At 36.2% G+C, this 27,093-nt stretch overlaps 1 protein-coding gene across 3 annotated transcripts; it reads left to right on the forward strand.

Annotated features, from left to right (window-relative positions):
* Positions 1–419: 419 nt before the first annotated feature.
* On the forward strand, positions 420–26,725 carry LOC113094631 (solute carrier organic anion transporter family member 4A1-like). Of its 3 annotated transcripts, XM_026260228.1 has the most exons (13): positions 13,933–14,264; positions 16,245–16,852; positions 17,920–18,090; positions 18,199–18,292; positions 18,840–18,930; positions 19,632–19,753; positions 19,848–19,959; positions 20,990–21,144; positions 21,257–21,509; positions 22,481–22,643; positions 23,013–23,188; positions 23,470–23,683; positions 24,648–26,725. In XM_026260228.1, exons 2-13 carry the CDS (start codon positions 16,445–16,447, stop codon positions 24,789–24,791), a joined length of 2,103 nt encoding a protein of 700 aa, XP_026116013.1. In that variant the 5' UTR covers positions 13,933–14,264; positions 16,245–16,444; the 3' UTR covers positions 24,792–26,725. The 3 variants fall into 3 exon arrangements, with proteins under 3 accessions (XP_026116012.1, XP_026116013.1, XP_026116011.1); XM_026260227.1 differs by lacking the exon at positions 13,933–14,264 and adding an exon at positions 420–668 and having other exon boundaries at positions 17,920–18,292; XM_026260226.1 differs by having other exon boundaries at positions 17,920–18,292.
* The last annotated feature ends 368 nt before the right edge of the window (positions 26,726–27,093 follow it).

The following is a 27,093-nucleotide window of genomic DNA, read 5'->3' on the forward strand; positions in this document are numbered from 1 at the left end:
CACTGATATATATATATATATATACCCGTACGAAAAATAACCATGGTTTTATTATAGTAAAACTGTAGTAACCCATGTTTTTTTGGCGTATTGACTGCCATTTGTAAAACCACAGATTTACTACAAATACCATGGTTAAACTATGGTTAATATAGCAAAACCATGGTTAATTTGTGGTTACCATGGTTTAACTACAGAAACCATGGTTTTTTGGTTTTATTTGTAGTAAAACCATGGTTAATTTTCGTAAGGGTATGTATGTATATATATATATATATATATATATATATATATATATATATATTTGCTCAATCTCTTCTGGTGTTTTGTTTATTTAGATAGCCCATAGTATAAATATATCCTATATCCTATCTTTTCATTGTGTTTGGCCCCCGCTGGACGAGGAGCATGGGCGCGTGCCTAGAATGACTATGCGTCAATCCGGCACAGACTACTGACACTATTGGTCCAGCAGCATAACGCCATGGGGGGCGGATTCTCATTGCGTGATAGCAGCTTAATCCGAGAGCTCAACATTTTATAATATGTACAGTTTAAGCTTTTATCCATGGAATTACGCTGGGTGAGACAATAAACGCGAACATGAAACGAAATGACAACATCTGTTGGAAATGGAGGAGTCGTCTGATCCTCAGGAGCATGAGATCGTGAGTAGCTATCATGTCACTTCTAATTTGAGACGGTGATGAATAAACAACACCATGTGATAGTAATAAAAACGGTATAAAGGGATACAGTAAGGCAGCGCAGACAGTAGGCTATCTCAAACCACAGCGAGACATATGGCTGCTGATGTCTATGGAGGTCTGGTCATTGTACAGGACTAAATGCTCAGACATGAAGTGCAGTGCAGACGACAAAGACTCAGAAATGAGTCTGGACTGAGTTCCTCCACCTGTTTCCAGGATGCCAGTGGAGACACATGCTCATATAAACACAAACAGGTGACATGGCACACATCCTAAAAATGTTATAAATATTATAGCGTTTTACAGCATTGTTGATATATCGACTAGAGGTGGTTTTAATGTGTTATGTCACGAAACCTACAGCAAATTATCCAGTCATTTGCGTTCTGTTGTTTGATTCTCAAAAAGCTTCAGTAAGAGTGTAACGGCAGTAGAATAGAGACTATTTAACCGTTTATTCCCCTGAAGGAGCATTTTTTTTTTTTTTTTATGAACCATTCGAAAGAATCTAGGCGCCGGAATTTGCATCACAAATAGGCTATAATTCTGCTTTTGTAGCTGTTTTTCTGCGACGGTGTAACGTGAAAAATGTTATGAGTTATATTTTTTCATTTGTTATATTACAATTAGTACACACCCATGAGTCATGCGCCGTGTAACATGACTGCAATTGGGATTCTATTAGACGGAGTAAACCCTCGTGCCACTGTGGCCCTGCATAGTTCAGTGGCATTAAATATGAAAGCTTGTCAGTGTCAGTGTGAAGATCCTAAAATCAATTTCTCTCCATATCAATAATAACATTAATTTCATAGATGAGATGAAAATGTGTGGTCCTGTTTCAAGCCTGCTGCTCTTTTCCTATTTGTGAGGCACCCGTAATAATGTCTGTGTGTTTTCTGAATGATGGAAGGAGGTTTGCATGGTGGTGGTGATGTGAATGTAAGACACTAGTTTCTTCTAAATTGGAAACCCAATTCCGTCTCCACACTCAGTTCTCTGCACTCACAGGTCATCTGATATAGACTCTTAATACATCGCTTCATATTTGAGTGCCTTATTATAGACAATAAACAGTATGTTATTTTAAAACAGATTAAAGTAAGATTTATCAGCTTGAGGCTGTCACAATGGAACATATCATTAGATAGGCTTAAACAGGCTTTTCAGCCAAATTTACACCATAAAACAATGCATGTTGTATGAACAAAACAAAATGTAAAATATCAAATCACAGGTTTGGCCAACAAATATTGTAATTTAAATCAGACTTTTTAACTAAAATCATAAGAAAAAAAAAATGATAATGAAAGTGAAAGTGACGTGACATTCAGCCAAGTATGGTGGTGACCCATACTCAGAATTTGTTCTCTGCATTTAACACATCCGAAGTGCACACACACAGAGCAGTGAATACACACACACACACACTGTGAACACACACCCGGAGCAGTGGGCAGCCATTTATGCTGCGGCGCCCAGGGAGCAGTTGGGGGTTCAGTGCCTTGCTCAAGGGCACCTAAGTCGTGGTATTGAAGGTGGAGAGAGAACTGTACATACACTCCCCCCACCCATAATTCCTGCCGGCCCGAGACTCGAACTCACAACCCTTCAATTGCGAGTCCGACTCTCTAACCATTAGGCCACGACTTCCCCTGTAATATATATATGATAGATAGATAGATAGCGCTATATATATAATACCACGACTGAGGTGCCCTTGAGCAAGGCACCGAACCCCCAACTTCTCCCCAGGCGCCGCAGCACAAATGGCTGCCCACTGCTTGGGGTGTGTGTGTGTGTGTGTATTCACTGCTGTGTGTGTGCACTTTGGATGGGATAACTGCATAGCACAAATTCTGTGTATGGATCACCACACTTGGCTGTATGTCACTTTCACTTCCTCTGCACTTATATTTATACAAAACGCTATATTCTTCCACTTCTGGTTAGATGCTAACTGCATTTCATTAACTCTGTACTTGTATTCTGCTTATTGACAAAAGTTTAATCTAATCTAAAAAAAATAAAAAAATTAAATGCATCTTTAAAAGTATGCTTTAGAAATAGAAATAAAACTATAAATCTATTTTACCAAAGTTTTATTTAGACTTTAGATCCAAGGCTGAAACTGAATGTGGTCACATGGCAATTTTGTTATGACAGTCTCTTAACCCACATTTCCCTGTGCCAGAGGCGAAACCTGGAGTGCAGAGAAGCTGATTGGCCGCTTCTGTAGGTCATTCATTCCACTTGATTACACCTGTGCACAGACAAGTTTACAGCTAAATGATGAGACAAGCCCCTGGAGATACGGGGCACTTAGTCTGCAGTGCACGCATGCTGAGCACAACATATACTACACACATGTATTAAATGATATGGCTGAAAATCATCTATATATCTATTCATCTAAACAAACTGGTTCAGGTCAGGAGATACAGTATTAAGTAGTGTAAGGACTTGGCATAGTTTTGTAGCTGATAGTTCAATATGTTTAACTGCTGTGCATGCATGACTTTATATTTTAATGTGTATATCTGTTTGCATACATCTTCCTCTGGGGTCAAATAAATGGTTTTGTTATCTATGCAGGATCTAGTAAGATCAGCTGTCAGTTTTGGGTCAGAGACTTCCCTTGTCTGCTTCCATCACATCAGTAGGTCTGGACTGCATCCCACAAGGCCAATCAGCAAAACACTGGTAATGCAAGTCTCAGTGAAAGATAGAAAGATCATCTTTTATAAAAAGGCATGTTTTTGAATGCAGGATTTATTTATATTATTTCCTTGTTCAATGGAGACGAAAAAAACCTCAAAATACAAAAAGTACATATTGATGTGGTGACTGGTTAAAGTCACCCCATGAAGCTAGTTTCAACTATTAGTTTCACTTTAACTATTACCTTCCAACTGATTTTGAGTGCTGGTTTTTATAGCTTTCCAGCCTGTGATGGTGCAGGATAACAGAAAAGCAGGGCTTTGATTGGTTGACCTGCTTTGTCATAATTCGAGAGAGGTGAACATGTTGTATGAAGTTTTATTCGCTGAAAACATGCTTGAACTTTCAGTTCTTAACCCCAATTCCTGATAAGGTTAGAAGTGTGCGATGAGAAGATTTTTGATCGTGGATGATATAAATGTCTCCACGATCTGCTTTTGAAGAAATATCATTGTATTGTGTTACAGCGCACATTCTATCAGTTCTGGCACTGCTGAACTAATATACTTTGACATAAACATTAGTGTTAACTCAGCGGTAGAGTTACTCTCAAGGGGCACTGCACACTTTTTTTTTTTTTTTGCATATGTTTTACAGCCTTACTGTTTATTTAAATGTTTCATTTGTGTGCTGTTCTGACGTTCGGTTTTTCTGAGCACACTCGAAGCGCGCGCACAACAACGAAAGCCCTTCAAACTGTGCCTGATTAAACTAAGTTATGTGTTGTGTTAATACTGTCAAAAGAGACACGGTTTATGTGTAGCCTCAGTTGGTTCTGTCTAAAATGAAAGCGAACAACTGAAAGAAACAGATGCATGTCTGTGTATTAGATGTGTGCAGGTCTTAAAGGGACAGCCCCAACAAGCTTTGTCCTTATAATAGGGAAATTAGTTTGGCTGTAATGCTCAAACAGCTTGCAAAATAGAAAAACCAAAATAACAAAGAATCGTGAAAAAAATAATGATATATAATCCTGCCATATCGCCCACCTGAACAAGCCAAAACACCCTACCCATCCCCCCAACCATCACCTCCCCACCCCTCGATTGTGCCCTTGTAGTTAGGGGGTGTGCCCGAAGCGTGAATACTTTTTCAGAAAGGTACGGAAAACAAATGACGATTGCTAGCGATAGCCTGTTATGTTGCAGTACATACAATTTTCACTTACCACATTTGCAGATCCTGAGCACCACTGACAAACATCTAATCTTGTAAAATGTGTGGTAAGTACTGTAAGTACTTGGGATATGAATAATACAATTAGAAAAAAAGTCCATACATTTTGCTATTCTCATAAATATGTATCTGTACTTTTTTGCTGGTAATGTTTTTTTTTTTCTTCGGAAATTCATGATTATTCAATCAAATCATTTAGTTCCGGTCCTCAGTAACCCCTCAACCCTGTTACACAAATAATTCTCCCCCTATAAAAATTATTAACTGATCATTAATAGGAAGTGACACCATATAACTCTTCTGAACAACATTGTGAGTATACACTGGCAAGTTACCACCTTCTTTTATAACTATAACATTATTAATATTGTGATATTGTGGTTGTTAAGCTTAACAACTCAACCCTGTTGCATCAAATAAAGATAGAAAATGATAAATTGTGAAAATTATCTTTATTTTAATTTCTTAATATCATGCTCCTGTTATTCACTACATTTAGGACAGGGGCCGTTTAAGTTTAAGATATTTTAGATTTAGTCCGAGAGCTTTCTGTCCCTCCATTGAAAATGTATGTACGGTATACTGTCCATGTCCAGAAAGGTAATAAAAACATGGTCAATTAGAATTTTTTCCGGAAGAGAAGACAATGCTGAATAAAGTCGTAGTTTTTGCTATTTTTGGACCAAAATCAATTTTCGATGCTTCAAAAAATTCTAACTGACCCTCTGATGTCACATGGACTACTTTGATGATGTTTTTCTTACCTTTCTGGAATACTTATGTACATGTGATTTTTTTTCTTCTTTTTATTTATAAATTAGCAAAGATTTCAAACAAATTTTTTTCTGATTGTCGTTATGGGGTATGTTTTTAGAATTTTTTTGAAAATAATTTAATCAATTTTAAAACAAGGTTGTAACGCAAAAAAATGTGTAAAAAGTGAAACGCTGTGAATACTTCCTGGATGCACTGTACAGGGGTGTTGTATGTTGGTGGAAAACCAGAGGCCTTGTGCTTCATGTACTTCTCCATGTGAAGATCTTGAAAGAGGTGTGGGCCAGATATTTAATGCCACACAAGTTATATGTTGTTTTTTGCTGACCTATTCAGTTAGTTTATAATCTTCTAATGTATACCAATGTTATTGTTGTTTTTCCTGTCAGGTTAATAAAACTTTTTTTCAAAGTTCAATAGCAATTTATATCTGATGTCTTTCTTGGTCACATAATGAAATAAAAAAAAAAAAACCTAGAAAATTACATTGAATTTGAGTGAGAAAAAAAAACAACTATTTATATGTTAGACTGTATTTGTCTCTTCAACTCCGTTGCCCTAGTCTCAACCCCATCACACCCAAGTTTTTATTATTATCATTATTATTTTTAAGTTTATGAAAAAGTTATTTAATGTCTGTATACCTCAGTCTGAAATAATAGCAGCGCCATAATGCCCACGATTAATATACAGTATAAATACCCAATTTTATAACTGAGAGAGAAAGTAATGAAATATATATTTTCCTCCCATCTCGTATTTATTCCCTTTCGGGTTTACATGTCAGACTTTGCTACCTCCCACACAGTAGGAACTCAGGAGACATGAATGACTCAAGACATCACACCATAGACACAGGAAAACACAGGTCTTAAGTAATGGAACAAATTATGAAATAAACGAGACACAGCTGAATCAGATAGAACTCAAACAACATGAGGGAAAAAGTCACATGGAGAAATGGATCATGTGGGTGAGGAAAACAAACACAAAACAGCTAGGAGACGAGGAGATAAACTCAACCAAAAAGACGTAATAAATCAAAAAGATTAGGAACATGGGAACTCAGAGCCATAAATGACTTAGATACCGCACCCTAAACACTGAAAAATTCAGGGCTTAAGTAATGGAACAAATGAGGAAATAAGCCCGGTCTGGGCTTAATTTAGGAACAAGTTAAGAAACTAGGAGATAAACTCAACCAAAAAATCTTTAAATGGGTCATATGATGTTGCTTAAAATAACACTATGTTGTGTATTTGGTGTAATGGAATGTGTTTATGTGGTTTAAGGTTTAAAAAACACAATGTTATCCACATAATAAACATTAATGTTGCTCCTCTATGCCCCGCCTTTCTGAAATATGTCGAGCTATCCAGTGCACTGTGATTGGCTAAGTGATTGGAGCGAAGTCGTGGCCTAATGGTTAGAGAGTCAGACTGGCAATCGAAAGGTTGTAAGTTCGAGTTTCGGGCCGGCAGGAATTGTAGGTGGGGGGAGTGTATGTACAGTTCTCTCTCCACCTTCAATACCACGACTTAGGTGCCCTTGAGCAAGGCACTGAACCCCCAACTGCTCCCCGGGTGCCGCAGCATAAATGGCTGCCCACTGCTCTGGGTGTGTGTTCACAGTGTGTTCATTGCTCTGTGTGTGAGCACTTCGGATGGGTTAAATGTAGAGCTCAAATTCTGAGTACCATACTTGGCTGAATGTCACGTCACTTTTTAAATACCTCAAGCTTTTGACGGAAATGTTACACCCCTGTAGGGTTTCAGAGCGAACCAGACAAATTAAAGATTCGATTGGGAGCATTGTTGAAACATGAGGAACCGAATTCCACAGAAAGACTCAAGACACAGGATGTTAGAAATCAAATCCTAGCGCCACTATTCTGAAGCAAGTCCACCAACTAGCAGCTTTCAACAGCTTTCAACATTAGAGCAAAAGAACAATTATTAACAATTCCAATTTGGAAAGGAGATTGTTAAATTCGGGGCAAGTTCATATTCATGTTTAGTACAGTATTTCTACCAGAAAGACTCGGGAGATAACTCAGCAAGCATAATTATAAATTTCTTTGGCGGAAGGCCCCATCCATAGTTCGTAATCCGAGGGTAGCGAATCTGCCTTTCCTGCCTGAAGACGAAGGCAGGGGCACAGCCGACCCCCCTGGAAGGTAAGGACAGGACCATCCTGGTGGTGGTGGGGAGGGTGGAGGTTGTTGTCGCGTCGGCATCTGCGAACTCAAACATGTGTAAGTACGATCTTTTATAAAGGAGTATAAAGACGTGATTGGATAATGATGAAGGCAATAAGTGAAGAAGTGATTGAGTTTTCCTGGCAGAACTTAGGCTAAAGCTTCCATGTCTGTGTTTGAATCTAGCTTGAAATGTTTCTGCCAATCAATTCTTTGTCAAATGTATCATATTCTTGTTATAGGAATCATGTCCAAAATTAAACTCTCCAAGGGCGGGAAAATTCAGATCACCTGATTGATAAGATAACATTTGATTTATAAATGGGAAAGAGGAATATACAATGCCCCGAAGCAAAGACAATATCTAATTGGTTAAGACACCATTTGGGAGGTGTCCCACAGCCCAAATTAAATACTCAGGACACCATCAATTTCTTTTTTTTTACTTTTGCTTTTAGTCATGCCTGTCTTTTAACTCTTTACCTTTTAGTCATCACTTTCAGCGATGCTTTTTGCCATTACTTTTTGCATTCTTTGAATGCCATACCAGCATGCTTCGGCCTTCAAGCACTCTGCTACTTAAGCCCTATTCGGATGGGACTAGTTTTCTAAACTACTTTTGAGTTTCGATTCTTACCACCTGACGTCTGAGATTTTCGTGTACCAATTCGGATGGGACTAACATCTCCGTGTTTATTACAGAGGTGGGAGGGTCTGATTTGTGCATCTGGGCGTCACAGAAATCACGCGCTCTGTATGCATGCATTGCATTCATTCAGAATGATTGCCTTAGTATTATTACACAATAAATACTAAATGGCTAGTATAGCAAAACCATGTTAATGGTTTAACTTTAGTTTAACTTGTTTTCCTTTTTTTATTTGTATTAAAACATTTATGTAACTGAGTACATAAATGAACGTGAGTAATCTTACCTGATGCTGATATTACAATAGCCGGTATTAACAGTTTACTTGATCTTGCTCTTGATTTTATTATTTTTATTATTTTTTTTATTATTATTTCTTTGCCGGTAAGCAAATATATCAAACATGCGCGCGGTAAGAGCATCTACGGTAATTCACGTTGGCCAAAACACACAAGGAAACGCATTGTGTAATAAAATATCTCCGGCAATCACAGACATTCGCATTCGGACGGGATTAGTTTTCTCAGAGGATCACTGAGTTTGCTGAAAAACGGTAGGTAATTTGCTCTGGAATTATCACAGAGGTTGTGTGAGAAAAACACAGACGTGGCAGATTCGGACGGGATTAAAATCACCAAGTACGTCTGTGAAACACATTTCTCTAACGACCCCCTGTAAAACTAGTCCCGTCCGAATAGGGATTTAGTCACGATGAGAAGAAATGCCACCTTGTCTCATCAAACTTTACTTATATTCTTTCACTTTAGTTTCTTTTCTGTTGAGAGTTTAGTATTCTGAGTTATGTTTTGCCAAACACTGTGTCTCAGAGTCTGACCTCGAGTGCCCATCTAAAACTTCAACCAGCCCGCAACTCTGCATCTTTAAGCTGAGTTCAGACTGCACGATTTTCAAAGTAGTCGGGTCACTGTTCTTTTCACACTGCATGACTATATTGGCCAGCATTCAGTCACTGCTATGTTCACACTGCACGATGGATCGGCGACAGAAGGTTTCACACTGCATGACTTTACAATAGGAAGAATCGCCGACAACTCTGTCTGGCATGCAAACTACTTTTTACAACCCAACACACGCAAGATGTGCAAGGGAACAACGCGATATCACACCTGCAAGACCTCACGTGAGACTGGGATTATTATTAAAAATGGTAGCCCGCAAGAAGCTTGCAGTAAGAATTGCCTGTGCGCTGATTTGAGTGAAAACAAGAAAAAGATTAGAAGATTATGGAGGAGGAAATGGTTTGGGAGATGCGAGGAACAAGGATTGTGTGTTCTTATATCATGCTTGCTGATATTGTGGTCTATAACTCCTCCCCGAACTCCCAGCTGCTCTGTATCTTGCTCTCTCATTGGCTGTCAGTCATCGCCTATGTAGTTTTCAGTCAGAACACTTTTCACATAGCATGATTTTGAATCGCCGACAGGTCCAGATATTTAGCATGCCAAATATCTCACTGGCATCGGAGACTTGTCGGTGAACCTCTCAGATCGCATCTTTGCTCATTCACACTGCGCTATTGTCAGGCGTGTGAATGAGCACCGATTTGCCTGTGATTTCGGGCATTTGTCAGCGATTTCTCAAAACCTGTCGGCGAGCCAAAAACTGGGCTAAAATCGTGCAGTCTGAATGCGTCTTTATCCAATGCACAACCATTGGCTTCCCAAGAAGTCACTTCAACGACTACTGAACTTAAATCGGCAATCAGCCAATCGGCAACCTTGGGAAACCTCCTTTTTGAGCAAGGACGACAACAAAGGGAACCCCCTAAACAAGCAATGCAAGTACTTTATAAACTGGTGCATTTAATATAACTTTTAACCTCATTGATGAACTCAGTTCAAGGGTTAATTAAGTGATTGATGGTTGTTCAGTTCTATGCAAATGCACATATTGCTATAAACTTGGGATATCATATTTTCATTCTCTTAAAATCATTATTTCCTTACTTTCTATCTCCCTGCAAATTGAATGAATGTGTGTGTTAATGTGTAAGATTAGTTTATATGTTTTAGATATATCCAATAAAGCCTTATCTATATTTAAAAAAGAGAAGTATCTTGTGTTTTGTTCTTACAAGTTAATGTCTTAAACTGCTGATTTTATTACTGTGCTAATTAATCGTGTTTTCACTATATTTTGGATTTTAATATCCATTGCAGAGTTGATGTTATAAGGCTTGTTCAGTAAATCGCTGGCCGACTCAGTCATCAGCTGTAAAACAGTGATTCTGTCCAAATTCCCTATACAATCTTAAATTATTCCCTTTGAGCTAAATTGAACTGTTTCCCTTACACCCCTTACCATACTGTCATGCCATCCCCATTACAAACAAGGCATTTGTTGCATCCAGTGGGGACATAATTATGTATTATAATGACTTATACTGTCTTTTTACGTGTTACGTTGTGTATCACAATGCATAAACATAAAACCATGTCTTCATTTGTGATCGGAGAAATTACAAACATCAAGCCTACTCTACACTGCTCAAAACTCATGTTTGAATCATCAATGGAAAATTCTTAATGTACCAGTCTGTGAGTCAGAAGCACAAGACTGTCCTTCCAAAGTTGGAACTGCCCCACTTTATAGACCGCCTTTGAGCACAGACCCATTGTCGGACACTCTGCAGGTTCAGGAAACAGACCGGAGTTAGTAGATGAATATCCTCAGCGACCAGCACGGATCAGCTCTAGGCATTACAAAGTGGATATAGTCCTCTTTTGGAAGGCCAAACAAAGAAGTTTTGCTTTCAAAGTGAAACACACATTGTCCATACAACATGGTGGCGGTGGCAACAACAATACAGCGCAGAATAATAGTTACACCTTCTTTCTTTGTGTGAACATTTGGGCAGTGTTATGCAAATCTTCCAACACAGTGACGTAGACATGTGGGGGCGCGTTTAAACAAGGAGTTTTAGGAGGGTGTGGATGAGCCTTAACTTTGATAAAGAATATTTCTTTGGATTTGAGACTTTAGTCTTTGCAACTTTACAGATCTTCTTTATGCACCAAGAGCTTGTAACACTCCAAAGAGAAAGGAAAAATTGGAATCCCATCATATGACACCTTTAATGAATCATTAAAGGCAGGAAACATGAATGGAATTAGACACAGCATGCTAGACACAGGAAATAACAGGGCCTAAGTAATGGAACAAATGAGAAAATAAATGAGACACAGCTGAATCAAAACAAGATGAGGGAGAAACTACTTCACATGGAGAACATGGGACACGTTGAGGAGTAAAACAAAAACAAAACAGAACCACTGACATGACAATATGATTGTCAATTTATAAATAGTAATAATAATAATTAAATACTGATTAATTAGTTGAATTACTCACAAATAATAGCATCCATCAGTTTTTGCTTAGAATAGACATATTTCTATTCATATTTCATGATAACCCCCCACTAACATATGTTGGCATGCACCAGTCACTTTGTACAGCATTGGTCTGCTCACTACTTCATTCAGCATGGAACTGACTTCATTCTACTACCTCATCAGTCAGTTTAAATAAAATAACTACTCTTGAGCCCTTTGTCACTTTAATTAGACTCAATAAGCTTTTTTGCACTAAAAATATTTTTATCTGCACTGTTTCACTTCACTGGTTTGCACTCTATCTGCCATGTGCCTTGCGCTGCTTTATTTAACTTTATTTTTATTTTTATTATATGTCTTTTTACATGCCCTTATTGTATAGTTGTATCTTATATTTTATATTTGATAAGATTTTTATATTTGAAGATTTTTAGGCTCTACTATTAGTGTTATCTGTATGCACCAAGGCTCTGAGAGTAACGCAATTTTGATTCTCTGTATGTATGTACTGTACATGTGGAAGAATTGACAATAAAGCAGACTTGACTTGACATGACATATAGACAATAAAGATGATAAAGCATCAAATAGAAAAAAGTAGAAGTCATTATATTTTTGTTTTATTTCCATTTTACTTAATACAAACCTGTTACTGACTGACCTGCATTTTTTTTTTTTTATTAATCACACCAAATTAACACATTAAATGTACATCCTTAATATACACTAAATAAAAGGAAAGTATTGGTAACACTTTAGATTAGTAACACTAATTATTATGCTTATTATCATTCATACAACTAGCATGGCTATTTTTTTATATTAGTACTATTTATATTATACTTATAAATCATGACCATAGTTAGATTCCTTAACCTATACCCTATACATAAACATAACAACTTCAACAACTACCATACTTACTTATCAGTAAGCAGCAATTTAGGAATTTATTATAATTTATTATAATATATATATAATATATATATATATTTTTTTTTAATAAAACAAAGATTTTTGGAGTAAATATCATATGAAAATTCTATTTCAGTCTTTCTTTTTTTAAATTCAATGTTTCTTTTTTTTAAAAAAATGTGAAAGTTACTAGCAAAAATGCTACACCATACTTAAAATATTCAAAACAAATATGATACAAATGTGCTCCTTGTTCCTCTTCTTTAGCTCACACAGGAGAAAATGTGCTACATTAGAGTCATGGGCTTTGGGCTAATGGATTAATGCATGAAATAACTGATAACACATATTTTAAATACAAAGTTTTTAGATAAACTCATATATTAAACATAAAAGGCTGTTGGAGAAAGATTTTTTTTTTTTTTTTATTTATTTATTTATTAGATTCTGTAATAAACACATCTGAGATTAACCATTCTATTCACCCAGCACTTGAATCATCATTGTGCAATTTTTAAAAATAGATGCTTGTGTGAATGCTTTACAAATAATGCTTCCTTCCGAGAAACACTAAAAAAAGGAGAGAAAGTGGCAATCTTGTAGTCTTGCTTTGTTTCCTTATTGTTGTTGTTGTTGTTTATTTTTTGTGTGTGTGTAATTCATATCTCACCATATGACCATCCAGCACAGTTCAAAGAAAAGGGAAGGAACCTGCACTCCACAACAAATACATGTTCCCACCCTGAGACTCTGAGCTCTTGTTGATGTTATTCTTCCCTCCGTTTGATCACACGATTAAAATTAGAAATGAAAGAGTTCATAAGGCAAGAACAAATAATAAGGCTTTGTTTTTATTAATCTCATTGTAACAAAGCATGAGCAACAGTGCTCTTTTGAAGGCAGAGCTGAAGAACTTCACTTACACAGCCTCAGCTGCACCACCATAACACTTACTCCACAGTCATCAAACCATGTGTTCATTCTGCTTGTATGCTAAAGAGTCAGAATGAAACCAGGGATTGCAACGGTTTAAATTAAAGCTCAACCAAGAAAAATATGATCACACCCATTCTGATGTTTGGTTTTTACTGCATGATTTCATAAAGAGCTTGTGCAGTTAACACATTCTATTTGCATCTCATTATCTACCAATGCATATAATGTTCCTCTGCATGTGAAGAATGTTATTGGGAAACCGTTAATATAATACGTGGAGAAATCTGTTATCAATCCTATTCACCTCTATTCTCAGCTGGCACAAGATTCATGAGCACTCTTAGTTGTATTTTTACCTGAAACATTTGACAAATCCCTTATAATCCCATCAATCCCCCATTATGAATCCCTTACTTTCATGGTTAACATTAAATACTACAAATTGCAATTATTTGAAGTATTGAAAAAAATCTATATAGGAATTTTTTTTAATTTTTTGGCACGTTAGAGTGTTAGCAAGGCAGAACGGCAGAATCTTAACCTCTTGCTCCTTGGTTTTGTAGATAGATTCATGCAATGTGGATGTAGTGTGAAGTGTCATGCGTTAAGAGGACACATCTAAGGTGCTGATAATCATATGTCACAGTGGGCAGGACTGTGTCAGTGCTGCTTTAGTGATAGATGTAAAGTAGAGAGAGGCTGAAGTAACGCCTCCTTTTGGGGCTGTCTTACATGCTCCTAGTCTCTTTTGCTGCTTGTTCTCTATTTGATTTCTTGCACTATCAAACTCCCAGGACCTTTTAGACCAGTGAAGTATTTGAGGAACTGAGGTAGGCAAAGTGACAATCTTTTTCTATTCTTTCAGTGTGACAAACTCTAATGCAGTTCTTTCGGTGTAATAGGTCATGGTTTTTAGGCTTTGTAACATTTAGGTCATAGGTTTAATTTCTAGGGAATGCATGTACTCATAAAATAAGCAATATAACTTTATTGCACTGGAATTTACTTTGTATTAAAGTGTCTGCCAAGTGTAATAATATCAAAGCATTTGCGTTTGTCTCATTGGTTTTGCAGATGTCCAAGAATGAACTTTGTTCATATAATAGTTAATTATTTTACAATGCCAGTGCATGAAACATAAAGCTGCTGGGAATTATGTGTTAAAAACAAAATCGGAATCTGAGCAGAGAGACCTGGCCAGGTTACACTTAGACTTACAGGAACTTGAGGTGTTCACAAGATCTAGTCACAATTAAAATATTAATATAATGCATTATGATATTTTATGTATTACTGTAATAATACAAACTACATATACTTTAACCTAGTAAAATACACTATAGTTGGGAGTAAGTGCATATAAATGAGTGGTTATGAACGAATGAGTGAAATGCATTTGTCTGTCTCACAGTCTCTAATCGCGTTACGCTTTCAATTTAATTTTTTTTATTTTATTTTTATTTTATTTTTATTTATTTTTTGTGTCGAGCAAGACTGTACGATATTCACATAACATGATTTTACAGATTTTTATGTAGAAAGGGCGACAGCGCATTTCATTAAAATAAATTATCATTCATGTTTAGATTACCGTTGGTCAAATTTAAAAACGAAACTAAAATGTAATCATCTTTACGCAGCTTGCGTAATTTGTGTATAGGGAGGATCGGCCCTGAATTTTCAGAAAAGTTTCACGCACGAGTACTAAATGAATGAAGCTTTTAAAACCCTGCACATCCAGAACTTCTGTGTGTGCAGAACATAAATTGAAACATAGTTTTGCATATTCAAAACCTCCTAACAGTCCCGTGGGCTACGGTAGGTCATCTACGTACACTTTAGAGGAGTGTTTTGTAGACTATGGATGGCATGCAGAACTAATCCCTGCTCATTAGAGTTTTTAGAGTCTGTCTAGAAGTCATGGTTAAAAAAAAAAAAATGAAGAAGAAGAAGATATTATGCATTTTAATTCATACACTGTCATAAATTGTGCATATTAGTAACTTAGAGTAGTAATATGTCATGTGGTCATATGGTATCTCATAATATTACTATGAACCCTTAGGGGGTAAAGAACAACCCGAAAGGAACAAAGTTGTGCCTTTAAAGGTACTGCCCCAGTAACAAGATGTTGTACACCTAAATTTAAAAATGTTCACATTTATTTCTGCGATTTAATGGAAGCTGTTTCTGCCAAGGAAATAAATAATTAAATAAGGTAACTACGATTTTTCCCCCCTACAATTCTGACTTTTCGAGTTTTCATCAGCATCACTAGTTTATTATTTCATTTATTCTAGTTTCTCTTTTTCTAGTAACGGTTAGAAACAAAGTCAAAATTCTAAGATAAAAATTTGCAATTACCTTTTATTATTATTATTATTATTATTATTATTATTATTACTATTATTATTCTGTGGTAGACTTATCATGTTTATGTTCTGAGTGTTCTCCCTGCCTTGACCTTGTTTTCATGTGTCATTTGATTAGTGAATTAGTTTCCACCTGTGTTCATTAATTATCTTATTAGTCTATTGTTTGGTTGAATATTTATAGCCCTGCCTTTCCTCAGTTTCTTGGTGCTGTCACTGTCATGTTAAGAGGTTGTTTTCGCCATTTCTCCCATGTGGATTTATTAAAGACTGTTCATTTGATTATCTGCCTCCTTTGAGCTCCTTTCCCCTGTCAATCTGTGACAGTACTTGAATAGATTTACTGTTGGAGTTTAATACATTATATTGTTTACTGTGGATTTACGGAAGTTGGTGACAACTTTAATTAATTGTCTCTTTCCTCACTCTTCTTTGCAGAATTTTGTTTTGCAAAATCTGTATGACTTCAGTTTAATCTGTAACAGTTTAATCTGTAAGAAACTCCATAAAGGGATCCTTTTCCAAAGACTGGCATTGTATCACTCTGCAAAACTACACATCGAATCAGTGTTTCCTGTGGGAAAGATTTTGTGTTCTTACCCTTCACAAAGTCTGTCACAGTGCCCCCTGCTGGGGCCATGCCCCACCTGCTGAACAATGACACTTCCTTCAGCTCCAAGCAAGAGCTTCTGGTCATATGTGACAGTCCACTGGGACCCAGCCTGGACACATCCAGCCCAGTGGAGTCCCAGGGCTCTGGTCCAAGCAGCCTACCTGGAGATGCCCCCACTGTTCTCCACCAGACTCACAAACTGGAGCTTGACCACACTGAGCCACCCACTGGAGTGAAGTTTGTCTCTACGGACTCTGAGAATCTTTGTGGATGGGGAGCACTGACCCCAAAGTGTATCCAGACCTTCAACACCCCACGCTGGTTTCTCTTCTTCCTCTGTGTGGCCTCCTTCCTCCAAGGCATGATCATCAACGGCTTTATCAACACCGTCATCACTTCCATTGAGAGACGTTTTGACCTGCGCAGCTACCAGGTCAATTCTTACATATAATCTTAAGCAAATTTCAACATAAATATCCATTTTCATTGTGTATATTTAAAATGTTGTGATGCCTAAATTCACAAAATGATTGATTACAGTATTTCGTTTTTTTTTTTTTGTTTGTTTGTTTGTTTGTTTGTTTTAGCTTTTTTACTTATTTAGACAAAATAGTCTAAAAGGTCTCATTGGCTATACATGAAAATTATCTGATATTTGGTAACAGCCATAATATATCCCCTCTTAAATGTAATCAAATTAACCATTAGCCTATATGATCAAAATATGTTTAAAAAATATATAGATCTGACTCACTATTTTGTAGTATAATAGACCAAATAAATAAAAAAAACTTGCTACATGGACAAACTCTGCTTAATCTTAGTCATAATCAAATCCATATTTGCATATGGTGCAAATGATAATAAAATACTGTTCAAAATGTAAATATTTTTATGCACACCAAAGTTGCATTTATGTGATGGAAAAAAAAAGTTAAAACAGCAATGTTGTGAAATATTATTACAATTTAAAAGAACTGTTTTATATTTTATAACTGCAATTTATTCATTTTATGCAAAAATTATTATTTTTTTTCTTCAGCAGCCATTACTACTATTCAGTGTCACATAATCACTACAGGATACAATTTTTATTCTAACCATTGTTTAATATTGCTTATTATTGTTTTGTGGAAACCATGGTACTTTTTTTCAAGATTCTTTGATGAATAGAAAGTTCAAATGAACAACATTTATTTGAAATATAAAGCTTTTGTAACATTATTAATGTATTTACTGTCACATTTAATCAATTTAATACGTCCTTGTGGAGTAAAAAATATTTGACTATATATACTTGATATACTTTTGGTATGTAGTAAGCATATAATTCCATAAAATTTAACTTTAAATCAGAGAAGCATCACAACCCATCCACCTTGTATATCACAAGACACATAAGCCCTAATCTCAAACATTACAGGTAACACGTTATTCAAATGCAATTCATGTACACCTCAGCATTATTAACACATTGTGTAATTTGTGATGCCGTTGCAGGCAGGACTCATCGCGAGCTCCTATGACATTGCTGCCTGTGTGTGCCTGACATTCGTGAGCTACTTTGGTGGTACTGGTCATAAGCCTCGATGGCTGGGCTGGGGTGTGCTCATCATGGCGCTGGGCTCTCTGGTCTTTGCCCTGCCCCATTTCACTACACCACCCTATCAGGTGAGAGTACCAGAGCGCATGGGACTGTGCTCGGCCAATCACACCGAGACGTGTATCAGCGAGGAAGGTGGGTTCTCGGCTTACCGCTTCGTCTTTATGCTGGGACAGTTTCTGCATGGGATCGGGGCAACCCCTTTGTACACCCTCGGGGTCACCTACCTAGATGAGAATGTCAAGTCAAACTACGCACCTGTATATATAGGTGAGTGTGATGATGCCATAACATTTTTTTTTATATATATATATATGTCCTGTATTAGGCTGATATTAGGTATTTTATTTAGCTTGGCCTGCTTTTCCCTGGTTTATATGTGACTGTGTAACTGATTTCAAAAGTACTCAAGCACTCAGATCTATATTCTGAAATGATTTTGTGTGAATGGAAAGCACAAATGGAATTTATCTTTACTCTCACTGAGCCCTGTCGTTTTGTCCCACTCAGGCTTTGACACACCTAGTCATTTTGTTTTGTTGTTATCAGGGAGAGCCACTAGTTTCCACCTCAGACATCAATAAAACCTCCTTCCATTGTTTTTCTCCCCAATGTCCAGTTTTCAAAGGCCATTGAGGACAATCACTACCCTGCTTTCCTCTTCTCAGGACATAGGCACTGGAAATACAGACAGCATCTTACAGTGTCTTTTGAAAACAGAAAACATGAATCTGTGAACCCAGACCAGCTTTCATTTGACTAAAGGGGCAGAAGAGGGAGGCGAAGAGACATGATATGCTTTCTTCTGTTTTCTCAGGAATCTTCTACACAGCTGCCATTGTAGGACCTGCAGCTGGATACTTGCTGGGTGGATTCTTTCTCAACATCTACACAGAAATCGACCAAACGTAAGTGGTTAATGTGTACAAAAATAATCTTGAGTTTAGCAAATGAATACCCAATAATAAGTAAAGTAACAACTTGAAATGATTAATGAAAGATTTTTTTAAGGCCATGCTTATCTGTAATTTACAGACATAATATACATAATTACATAAGAAGTGACAGAATTAGCATTTTTAGATGAATTATTCCTGAAAAGGTTTCAACAAGTATCAGACTCCTTCTGATTAGTATTTGAATTGCATCTGATCCTTATTTAAATTCTGATATGTATTTATTATCTTCATTTTGATGTAGGGATGCACTGATTAACATTCTGGCTGTCAAAAGGCTGTTAATTTACTAACACACACACACACACACACACACACACAAACCTTTCATTTAAAATTCCACAAGTAGATTTATGCATAAAAACTGAATGTACATTTGTAGTGTATGAAAAAGCTTATAAATGTCCTGTATGTATTCAAAATACGAATGCAAAAAGGATATAGCAGAAATGCAGAATTATTTTGAGGGTTACATTTACATTTCTGTAACAGACTTGGCTCAGTTTGGACCCTGTGACTTCCATGACAAAGAACACAAACAGACATAAACCCATAGAAATAAAAACATGACAATTTGATTCAAATAATTAATTTTGCACAGTTTCTTGAGTCATAGTAATACTCAAGCTATAACTTTTCTCTGTCTCTCTTAGGACAGAGCTGACTCCTGAAAACCCACTGTGGGTGGGAGCCTGGTGGATTGGTTTCCTGGCAGGAGGAGCGGCAGCTCTGATTATTGCTCTGCCTATACTGGGTTACCCACGGCAGCTACCAGGTGCTACCCACAAGCCCAAATGAAAAGAAGTCAAATGACTGCAGTACAGTATAGTATTAGTGTAATTAACAGTCTCACTTTCTGTGTCTTGTAGGCTCTCAGCGATATGTGGCCATGCGGGTCTCAGAGGCCCACCAGCTGAAGGATGGCAGTCAGGTCACTGCATCTGATCCTCAGTTTGGCAAAACAGTAAAGGACATGCCCAGGTATGAACACATGACCATAGAGGATGGTTTGTTTCCTCTGCTGTTTCTTTTCAAACATATCAAAAGCCATACTTGTGTAACTACAGTATATGCCACATTTTACCATTTGTTATCTTGCTGTACCACCGTGTTTATATTTAGACATGGGAAGTAGCTGAGGTTGTAGTTTTCTTCTCTGGCATATTAAGCAAATTCAGATGGGTGATGGGTCCCTAGACGATTTTTAAAGATCCAGGAAATTAGCACTTTTTACTGACACTTTACTTTTAAAGATCCAACAAACTGCCATGTACAAGTTATTGGGTTGCCATTTTTCATTTGGTTTACAAGTTTTCATCTGGCCGCAATGTTTCCACTAGATATCATTAAAACCTTTTCTTCTCCTTCATCCAGTTTTCAAAGGCCATTGAAAGATAATTGCTGCATTTTACCTATTGGTCTTTTGACCGAAATAAAAGAAAAAAGCACAAATCAATGCTGTCAGTTGATGCTGTTGTATATTATCCATAAATGGCTATCTATATGTAGGAATAGTTGGCCAAGAGATGTCAAATGAACATCATGTGCTGTTTAAAAAAAAAAAAAAAAGGATTAATGTTTGTAAAGCATTTAATTTTGTCCAGATTTTGGTCCAATCCATGAATAATAAGTATGCTATAGCATACTTTCAGAAAGAGTACTTAAAACACTCAATTACATATTAAAAAGTTGTGTTTGTAAGAAAAAAATCCAGTAATCAGGGCTAGACCAGTAATTAATTGCTTCTGACCAAAATAAGATTCCATAATTACTCTTCCTTTAGTGAAAAAGTCCATCTTCAGCTGTCCTCTCACATTAACCGTAAAATCCACCAACGTATTTGTTCAGAACTGTTTTGGACTGTTTTTGCTTGTCAGTGGTGCTTGATCAGTTACAATTTCTAATTGTAACATTGGGAAATCATGCTCCAGAGTTGTGCTGCTCATTTGCAAGATGCAAATCATTAAACAAAAATGACTGAATAACTAAATTTCTCAGTTTTTCTCTATAGGTCAGTGCTGCTGCTTTTGAAGAACCCTACCTTCATCTTTCTGTGCCTCGCTGGGGCCACGGAGGCCACACTCATAGCCGGGATGTCCACGTTTGGCCCCAAATTTCTGGAGTCTCAGTTTAGTCTGAGTGCTTCAGAAGCAGCAACCTGGTTCGGTAAGAATCACATGTCGATCAAACTCAATGCCACACCCTCTTGCTCAGATTACTCTTGGTTTATAGGAAAGAACTACACTGTGTTGTTTTTAACTGCATCTTCTCATTCCAGGGTATATGGTGGTACCAGCTGGTGGAGGAGGTACCTTCTTGGGTGGCTTCATTGTAAATAAACTGAAGCTTCGCTGCCGTGGGATCATCCGTTTCTGCATGCTGTGTGCGGTGGTCAGTCTGATGGCTATCTTCATCTTTTTGGTACACTGTCCTAATGTGCCCATGGCGGGAGTAACCGCCCCATACTACAACAACAATACACACGACCACTACAGTGCCCCCTACCAGCAGACAGAGATCCATAACAACAGGTATGAAACCCTTTGAATTCATTACTGTTCGGTTCAGTCTTTGGAAGTTTATCTGTTATTTATCCCTGTCATCACCCCGAGTGGTGTTCTGTTGCTGTGCTAGCCTGGGAGAATGAATGAGCAGACACAGAGAATTGATGCACTACCAAAGCATTCTCAACTTTATTCAGGAAGATAGGTCGTATTTATACATATATATATACATATATACAACAACATACCTGATGTCTCAGAGATCCAATCAAAGAATTCAGGAGTTATATGTTACCTTATATGGGTAGGAAAGAAAATAAATATTGATTATAATGGTGTAAGTAAGATTTGCATATGTATTTGTCTAGCTGTCTAGGGGTGGCTTCAATCGTTCACTTGAAATGGCATCAGCACAGTGTGTGTGTGTGTGTGTGTGTGTGTGTGTGTAAAAGAAGTACATCTATTTGAGAGATAAAAGGACAGAGAGTGAAGCCTTGAAATAATATTAACAATGGCCACTTTAAATCATTCATGACTCAGCGGTTCACTTTGGAGATATGCTGAGTTTTTTTTAATTTGTGCCTTTCCTCGGTTCTTATAGTCTTCTCTGTGATGCTGGCACAGAATAACTAATCAGCTGCCAGCCTGCGTGTTCAGCACCTTTACTCCTATAAATGTTCACTTTAACCCAAAACTGCAATATGTACACACATAGAGGGTCGTTAAGTTTATTATTAGAGCAAGAAGTCAAAATCTACATGACACCATTTTGAGATAATTGATTTAAAATAAATGAATTGGCAGAATTGACTACTTAATTTAGCACATTTATTATTTAATGTCAAAATATACCCTGTCCAGTTCCCCCTTTCTCCTGCTTTTCATTCTGGGGTCTACTGTCCTATGAAGTGAAGAGGGGGGGTTATTAATTAACCGATGTGAATAAACACATTTGTTTTGAGGTCAAATGATATGTAAAACTTAAATTCTTCTCTCAGCTTCTCAGATCTGGGCAACCTGACCGTAAGCTGTAACATTGGCTGTCACTGTGTTGAGGAGTTGTTTAACCCCGTGTGTGGTGCGGATGGAGTGATGTATTTCTCTCCCTGCCATGCCGGCTGTAGCTCCCTCGGCCACACGGACAGCCCCAGAGGCAGACAGGTACACAGACCCCATGTTCAACACATTCACAGTTTCACATACACTCTTTTAACAACATGATCAGTCAATTCACTCTGGTTTAACTGCATACATTTTGACATGTAATTGCATTTAAAGGGTCATATTTTCTTTTCTTTTTTATCTTTTGAAATCAATATTTGAGCTTGTACTATGAAGACATTATAAGTCTCAGAACAGTAATACACATAATTATTAAAACTAAGCTGCTGAAATGTTTTCGATTATGTATTGTTTTGATGCAAAGAAAAATATTATTTTTATAAGAGGTCCGGAATTAAAAAATAAATCGGTCTTATTCTTGGTTATGAATTTGGCCCAATTGACGTGTGTGTGTGTATGCATTCATAGGTGTTCTCCGACTGCAGCTGTGTGGTAGGGAATATATCATGGGGAGAACAAGGTTTTGCTGAAGAAGGGAGGTGCGTGTCGTCCTGCAATCACATGCCAGCCTTCCTCTCCTTCCTCTTCGTCATCATCATCTTCACTTTCCTCTGCAGCATCCCCGCACTTACTGCCACACTCAGGTATGACCATTGGATTTACACTATGATTAAAAAGTAAGATTTTTTTTTTTTCGTTTTCGTTTTAAAGATTTAAAAAATATATATATTTTATTTAGCAAGGGTGCATTAAAATGATCAAAATGAGAGTAAAAACATTTATAATATTAGAAAAATTATTATATTTCAAATAAGTGTTGTTGTTTTGAAGTTCCAAACATATATATTAGGATCTCTTTTGGCTAACCTTATAATACAGATGCTTGTGTTTATTGTATATTGTGATTGTCTGTCTTCTCCTGCAGGTGTGTTCCTGACAGTCAGAGATCGTTTGGACTTGGAATCCAGTGGATCGTAGTAAGGACTCTCGGTGGGATCCCAGGCCCTATAGCGTTCGGCTCTGTGATTGACATCTCCTGTCTGCTGTGGGAGGAGCAGTGTGGGGAATACGGCTCCTGTTACCTGTACCACAACTCAGCCATGAGCCAGTACTCACTCATCGCAGGCATTATCTACAAGGTAAAGTAAAAACACACTTGAATAGTGTTCTCAGAAATGGTGACTCATTCCACATTTAATATACTTTTACTTGTATGAGACTAACTTCTCAATTGTGATCCTCGACCACAAAACCAGTCATAAGGGTCAATTTCTCAAAATTTAAATTGGCTGAGATACAACTATTTGAAAAACAGGAATCTTAAGAAACAAAACATTTCAAAATACGGAGAAAATCACCTTTAAAATTGTCCAAATTAAGTTCTTAGCAATGCAAATTACTAATCAAATATTATGTTTTGATAAATTTAAAGTAGGAAATTAAAAAATATCTTCATGGAACTTAATATCCCAATGATTTTTGGAAAAAAAAAATCGATAATTATGGTTTTGTGGTCCAGGGTCACATCTGCCTAACAATTTGACAGAGTTAATTAAAAATGACATGTATGTCATTAATGCATTTCTTACTTTTTTATTTGTTGCCATTTATACATAATGGAGACCTTAAGGAATATTAATTTAAAATTTCATTTTCGTTAATGCTTTTTGCTTTGCATTTTTGCATCTTAAAATTTATATTAGTGGCTTACTATCCTTCAGGAATCAGTCTAATATGCAGGTATTGCTCAAGGAGCATTTTTTTTATTATCATGTATGCTGAAAATAGTTGTACTGCTATTTTTTTTTTTTTCTTTTTTAGAAATCATGATGCATATTTTTTCAGTATTCACTGTTGAATAGTAAGTTCAAAATAACAGTATTTCATTCAAAATAGAAACATTTTGTACAATTATAAATGATACTACTGACACGTAAATATTTAAATTCTTGATTCAAATGAGATTTTAATCCCAGATTTTTTGTATGGCCTCATTTATAGATAATTCACTTTAAGATCATGTTCACATCAACCATATGTTTTTTTTTTTTTCTTTCGACTTCAGTTTTGTTTTGACTTATTTAATTTCTCTGTTTTTCTCAGGTTCTAGGCACTATTTTCTTTTTGCTGGCTGCCATGCTCTACAAGCCGCCTCCCGAGTCTCCTCAGAGCAGCTGTGAGAGCAGAGACCTGCCAATCAAAGACCTCCCCGCTGAGATCATCTCCAACCCACACACCAAATTATGACTCTATCTACAAAAACACCTTAAAGTTTGCATGTACGCGCGTGTGTGTGTGTACCATATAAGGTCAACAACTTCACTGCTCACTGTGCCTCATCCCGCCAACTGTACTTTGTTCCCATTTGTGATATGTTCTCATTGGCCCACCAATTTGAAATGACACAGATATAAAGACTGAAAGAATTTGTCACAATAAATGACCAAAGGTCAAAATTGAAATGATAGCATATATATTACATAAACAGAAATGACCCAAAGCCAGCATAATCTTAATTTGACAATAGATAATTTTTTGGGCATAAACTGATATTTTTGTAGTTTAAATGTCAAATTTGAGCATTTTTGTAAGGAAAAAGCCATAGATGATACAGAAATAGAGCACATAATATAAATGAAATGGAAAGAGTAATATATAGTAAACTGTGCAGATGTACAGAACAAAGTGTTAAACTGTTATAAAATATAAAAATATAACTGCTGCTCAGTTATACATAAAAAATTTGACAATTAATTGCAAATTGTGCCTTAAGAGTTTTGCATAAGCCAGCACAGTTAGAAAGAATTATTACAGAAAAAGACAATGTCCATTGAAATGTTCAAGCCATGTGGTCATGTTCAAAATGCACTTTAAACTCACTTCACTGATTAAAATATACATCTGAACCATATACTGTAGTGAACTACTATATGTGCCATTTAAACCAAGTTTTATACTGCAATGCAATTTAACACCGTTCTAATCCACGATAACACTTTAGAATAATGGTCCATTAGTTAATATTAATTAACAAACAATGAACAATACATTTATTAATGTATTTATTAATCTTTGTTAATGTTAATGAAAATGCAGTTATTCATTGTTAGTTCTTGCTAATTCACAGTACATTACTGTTAACAATCACAACTTTTGATTTGAGTAATGCATTAGAAAATGTTGAAATTAACATCAACTAAATTTAATAAATGCTGTAGTAGGACTGTTCTTGCTTAGATCGTGTAAACTAATGTACCATTATTCTAAAGTGTTACCTAATCCACTTTTTGATGCCATGTAAAGCAAGTATGACTTGTGATTCTTGTATTTGATTTTCATCAGTTCTGAATATTTGTAACATTTATAAATGTGCTAAAACACTCAGGACTGAGCAGGACAGCGAGGCTTCAAGGTGTGATGAAAAGGAAGCAGGTTTTCAAAATGAATTTTTTGCAGCTGTATACCAGGTTGAAAAATAATACCCATGATGGGATATTCCTGAAAAGCACTTCACTTTGAGATTACATTGAAATTTATTCTTGCACTCATTTTCAGCTACAGGAAATTCAGAATGGCGTATTGTAAAACATAAAAGGACACTTTCTCGGTCGCTCATAAAATAAGCATACAGCATTTTTTCTTTTTTCTTTTTTTTTAAGCATACAGTAAAATATGCCAAGCTGCTTAAATCCAAATATAAGAAGAATAATAAATATCTGCCACATAAACCTACTTTACTTATATTGAGTGCAACTAAAAGCATTTGGCCAATGATACTTTATGTAAAGGTTTTTATTTATTATTAAATGCATTTGTTTCAGAAATCTTATTATTATTATTATTATTATTATTATTATTATTATGTTTTTCTTTCTCTGACGTGATGGACTTTGATGGATTACATCAACTTTCTGATGGCAAACCCTAAATGACGATGCACTCGGAAATTGAAGATTTGCAAATGAAACTGAACATGCAACATCAAAGAGTAACATGATGTTTGTATTTGACTGTGTTTGTTCATGTGTATTTTTTACTCCAATGACTAAGATAAATGTGTCTTGTGCCACAAAAAGAGTTTGTGAGTTGGCCTGTTATTGTCTTTATTGATATTTGTTTGTGTTTCTAATCACTTGTAATATAATCAATTTTGGAACTTTCTATGTCAAGTAGTTTTTTTAAGCAGATGTTTCAATAAAAATTAAATAACAACCCAAATACAAACAAACAAAATCAAGCTATCATATTTTATTCCTAACTATGTCTGTATATATATATATATATATATATATATATATATATATATATATACACACACACACAAACACACTGTCTATACAAAGACACATGAAGTTATATTAGTGACTTAAATCTAAATGCACAATTTATTTATTTTTCATTTCATGTTCTTTTCATACATTGTTTTTAAAATCCTAAAATGTATTCATTTTGAGTTTTAAATTATATTTGAATCCTACATTTTTAATACAGCATCAGACATTTGGGCCCTATGTTTTAAAGCACCAATGTTGTTTAGTCATTACACAAC

This window comes from Carassius auratus, unplaced genomic scaffold (assembly GCF_003368295.1).
Source record: "Carassius auratus strain Wakin unplaced genomic scaffold, ASM336829v1 scaf_tig00215414, whole genome shotgun sequence".
In the NCBI taxonomy this organism is placed as follows: Eukaryota; Metazoa; Chordata; class Actinopteri; order Cypriniformes; family Cyprinidae; genus Carassius; species Carassius auratus.

Excerpts from the sequence above, each read along its gene's own strand:
- LOC113094631 (XM_026260227.1), top strand. The coding sequence starts at position 16,445 with ATGCCCCACCTGCTGAACAATGACACTTCCTTCAGCTCCAAGCAAGAG. Across the intron at positions 18,931-19,631 it reads TACACAGAAATCGACCAAAC|GACAGAGCTGACTCCTGAAA; the intron begins GTAAGTGGTTAA and ends TGTCTCTCTTAG. Across the intron at positions 19,960-20,989 it reads ACAGTAAAGGACATGCCCAG|GTCAGTGCTGCTGCTTTTGA; the intron begins GTATGAACACAT and ends TTTTCTCTATAG.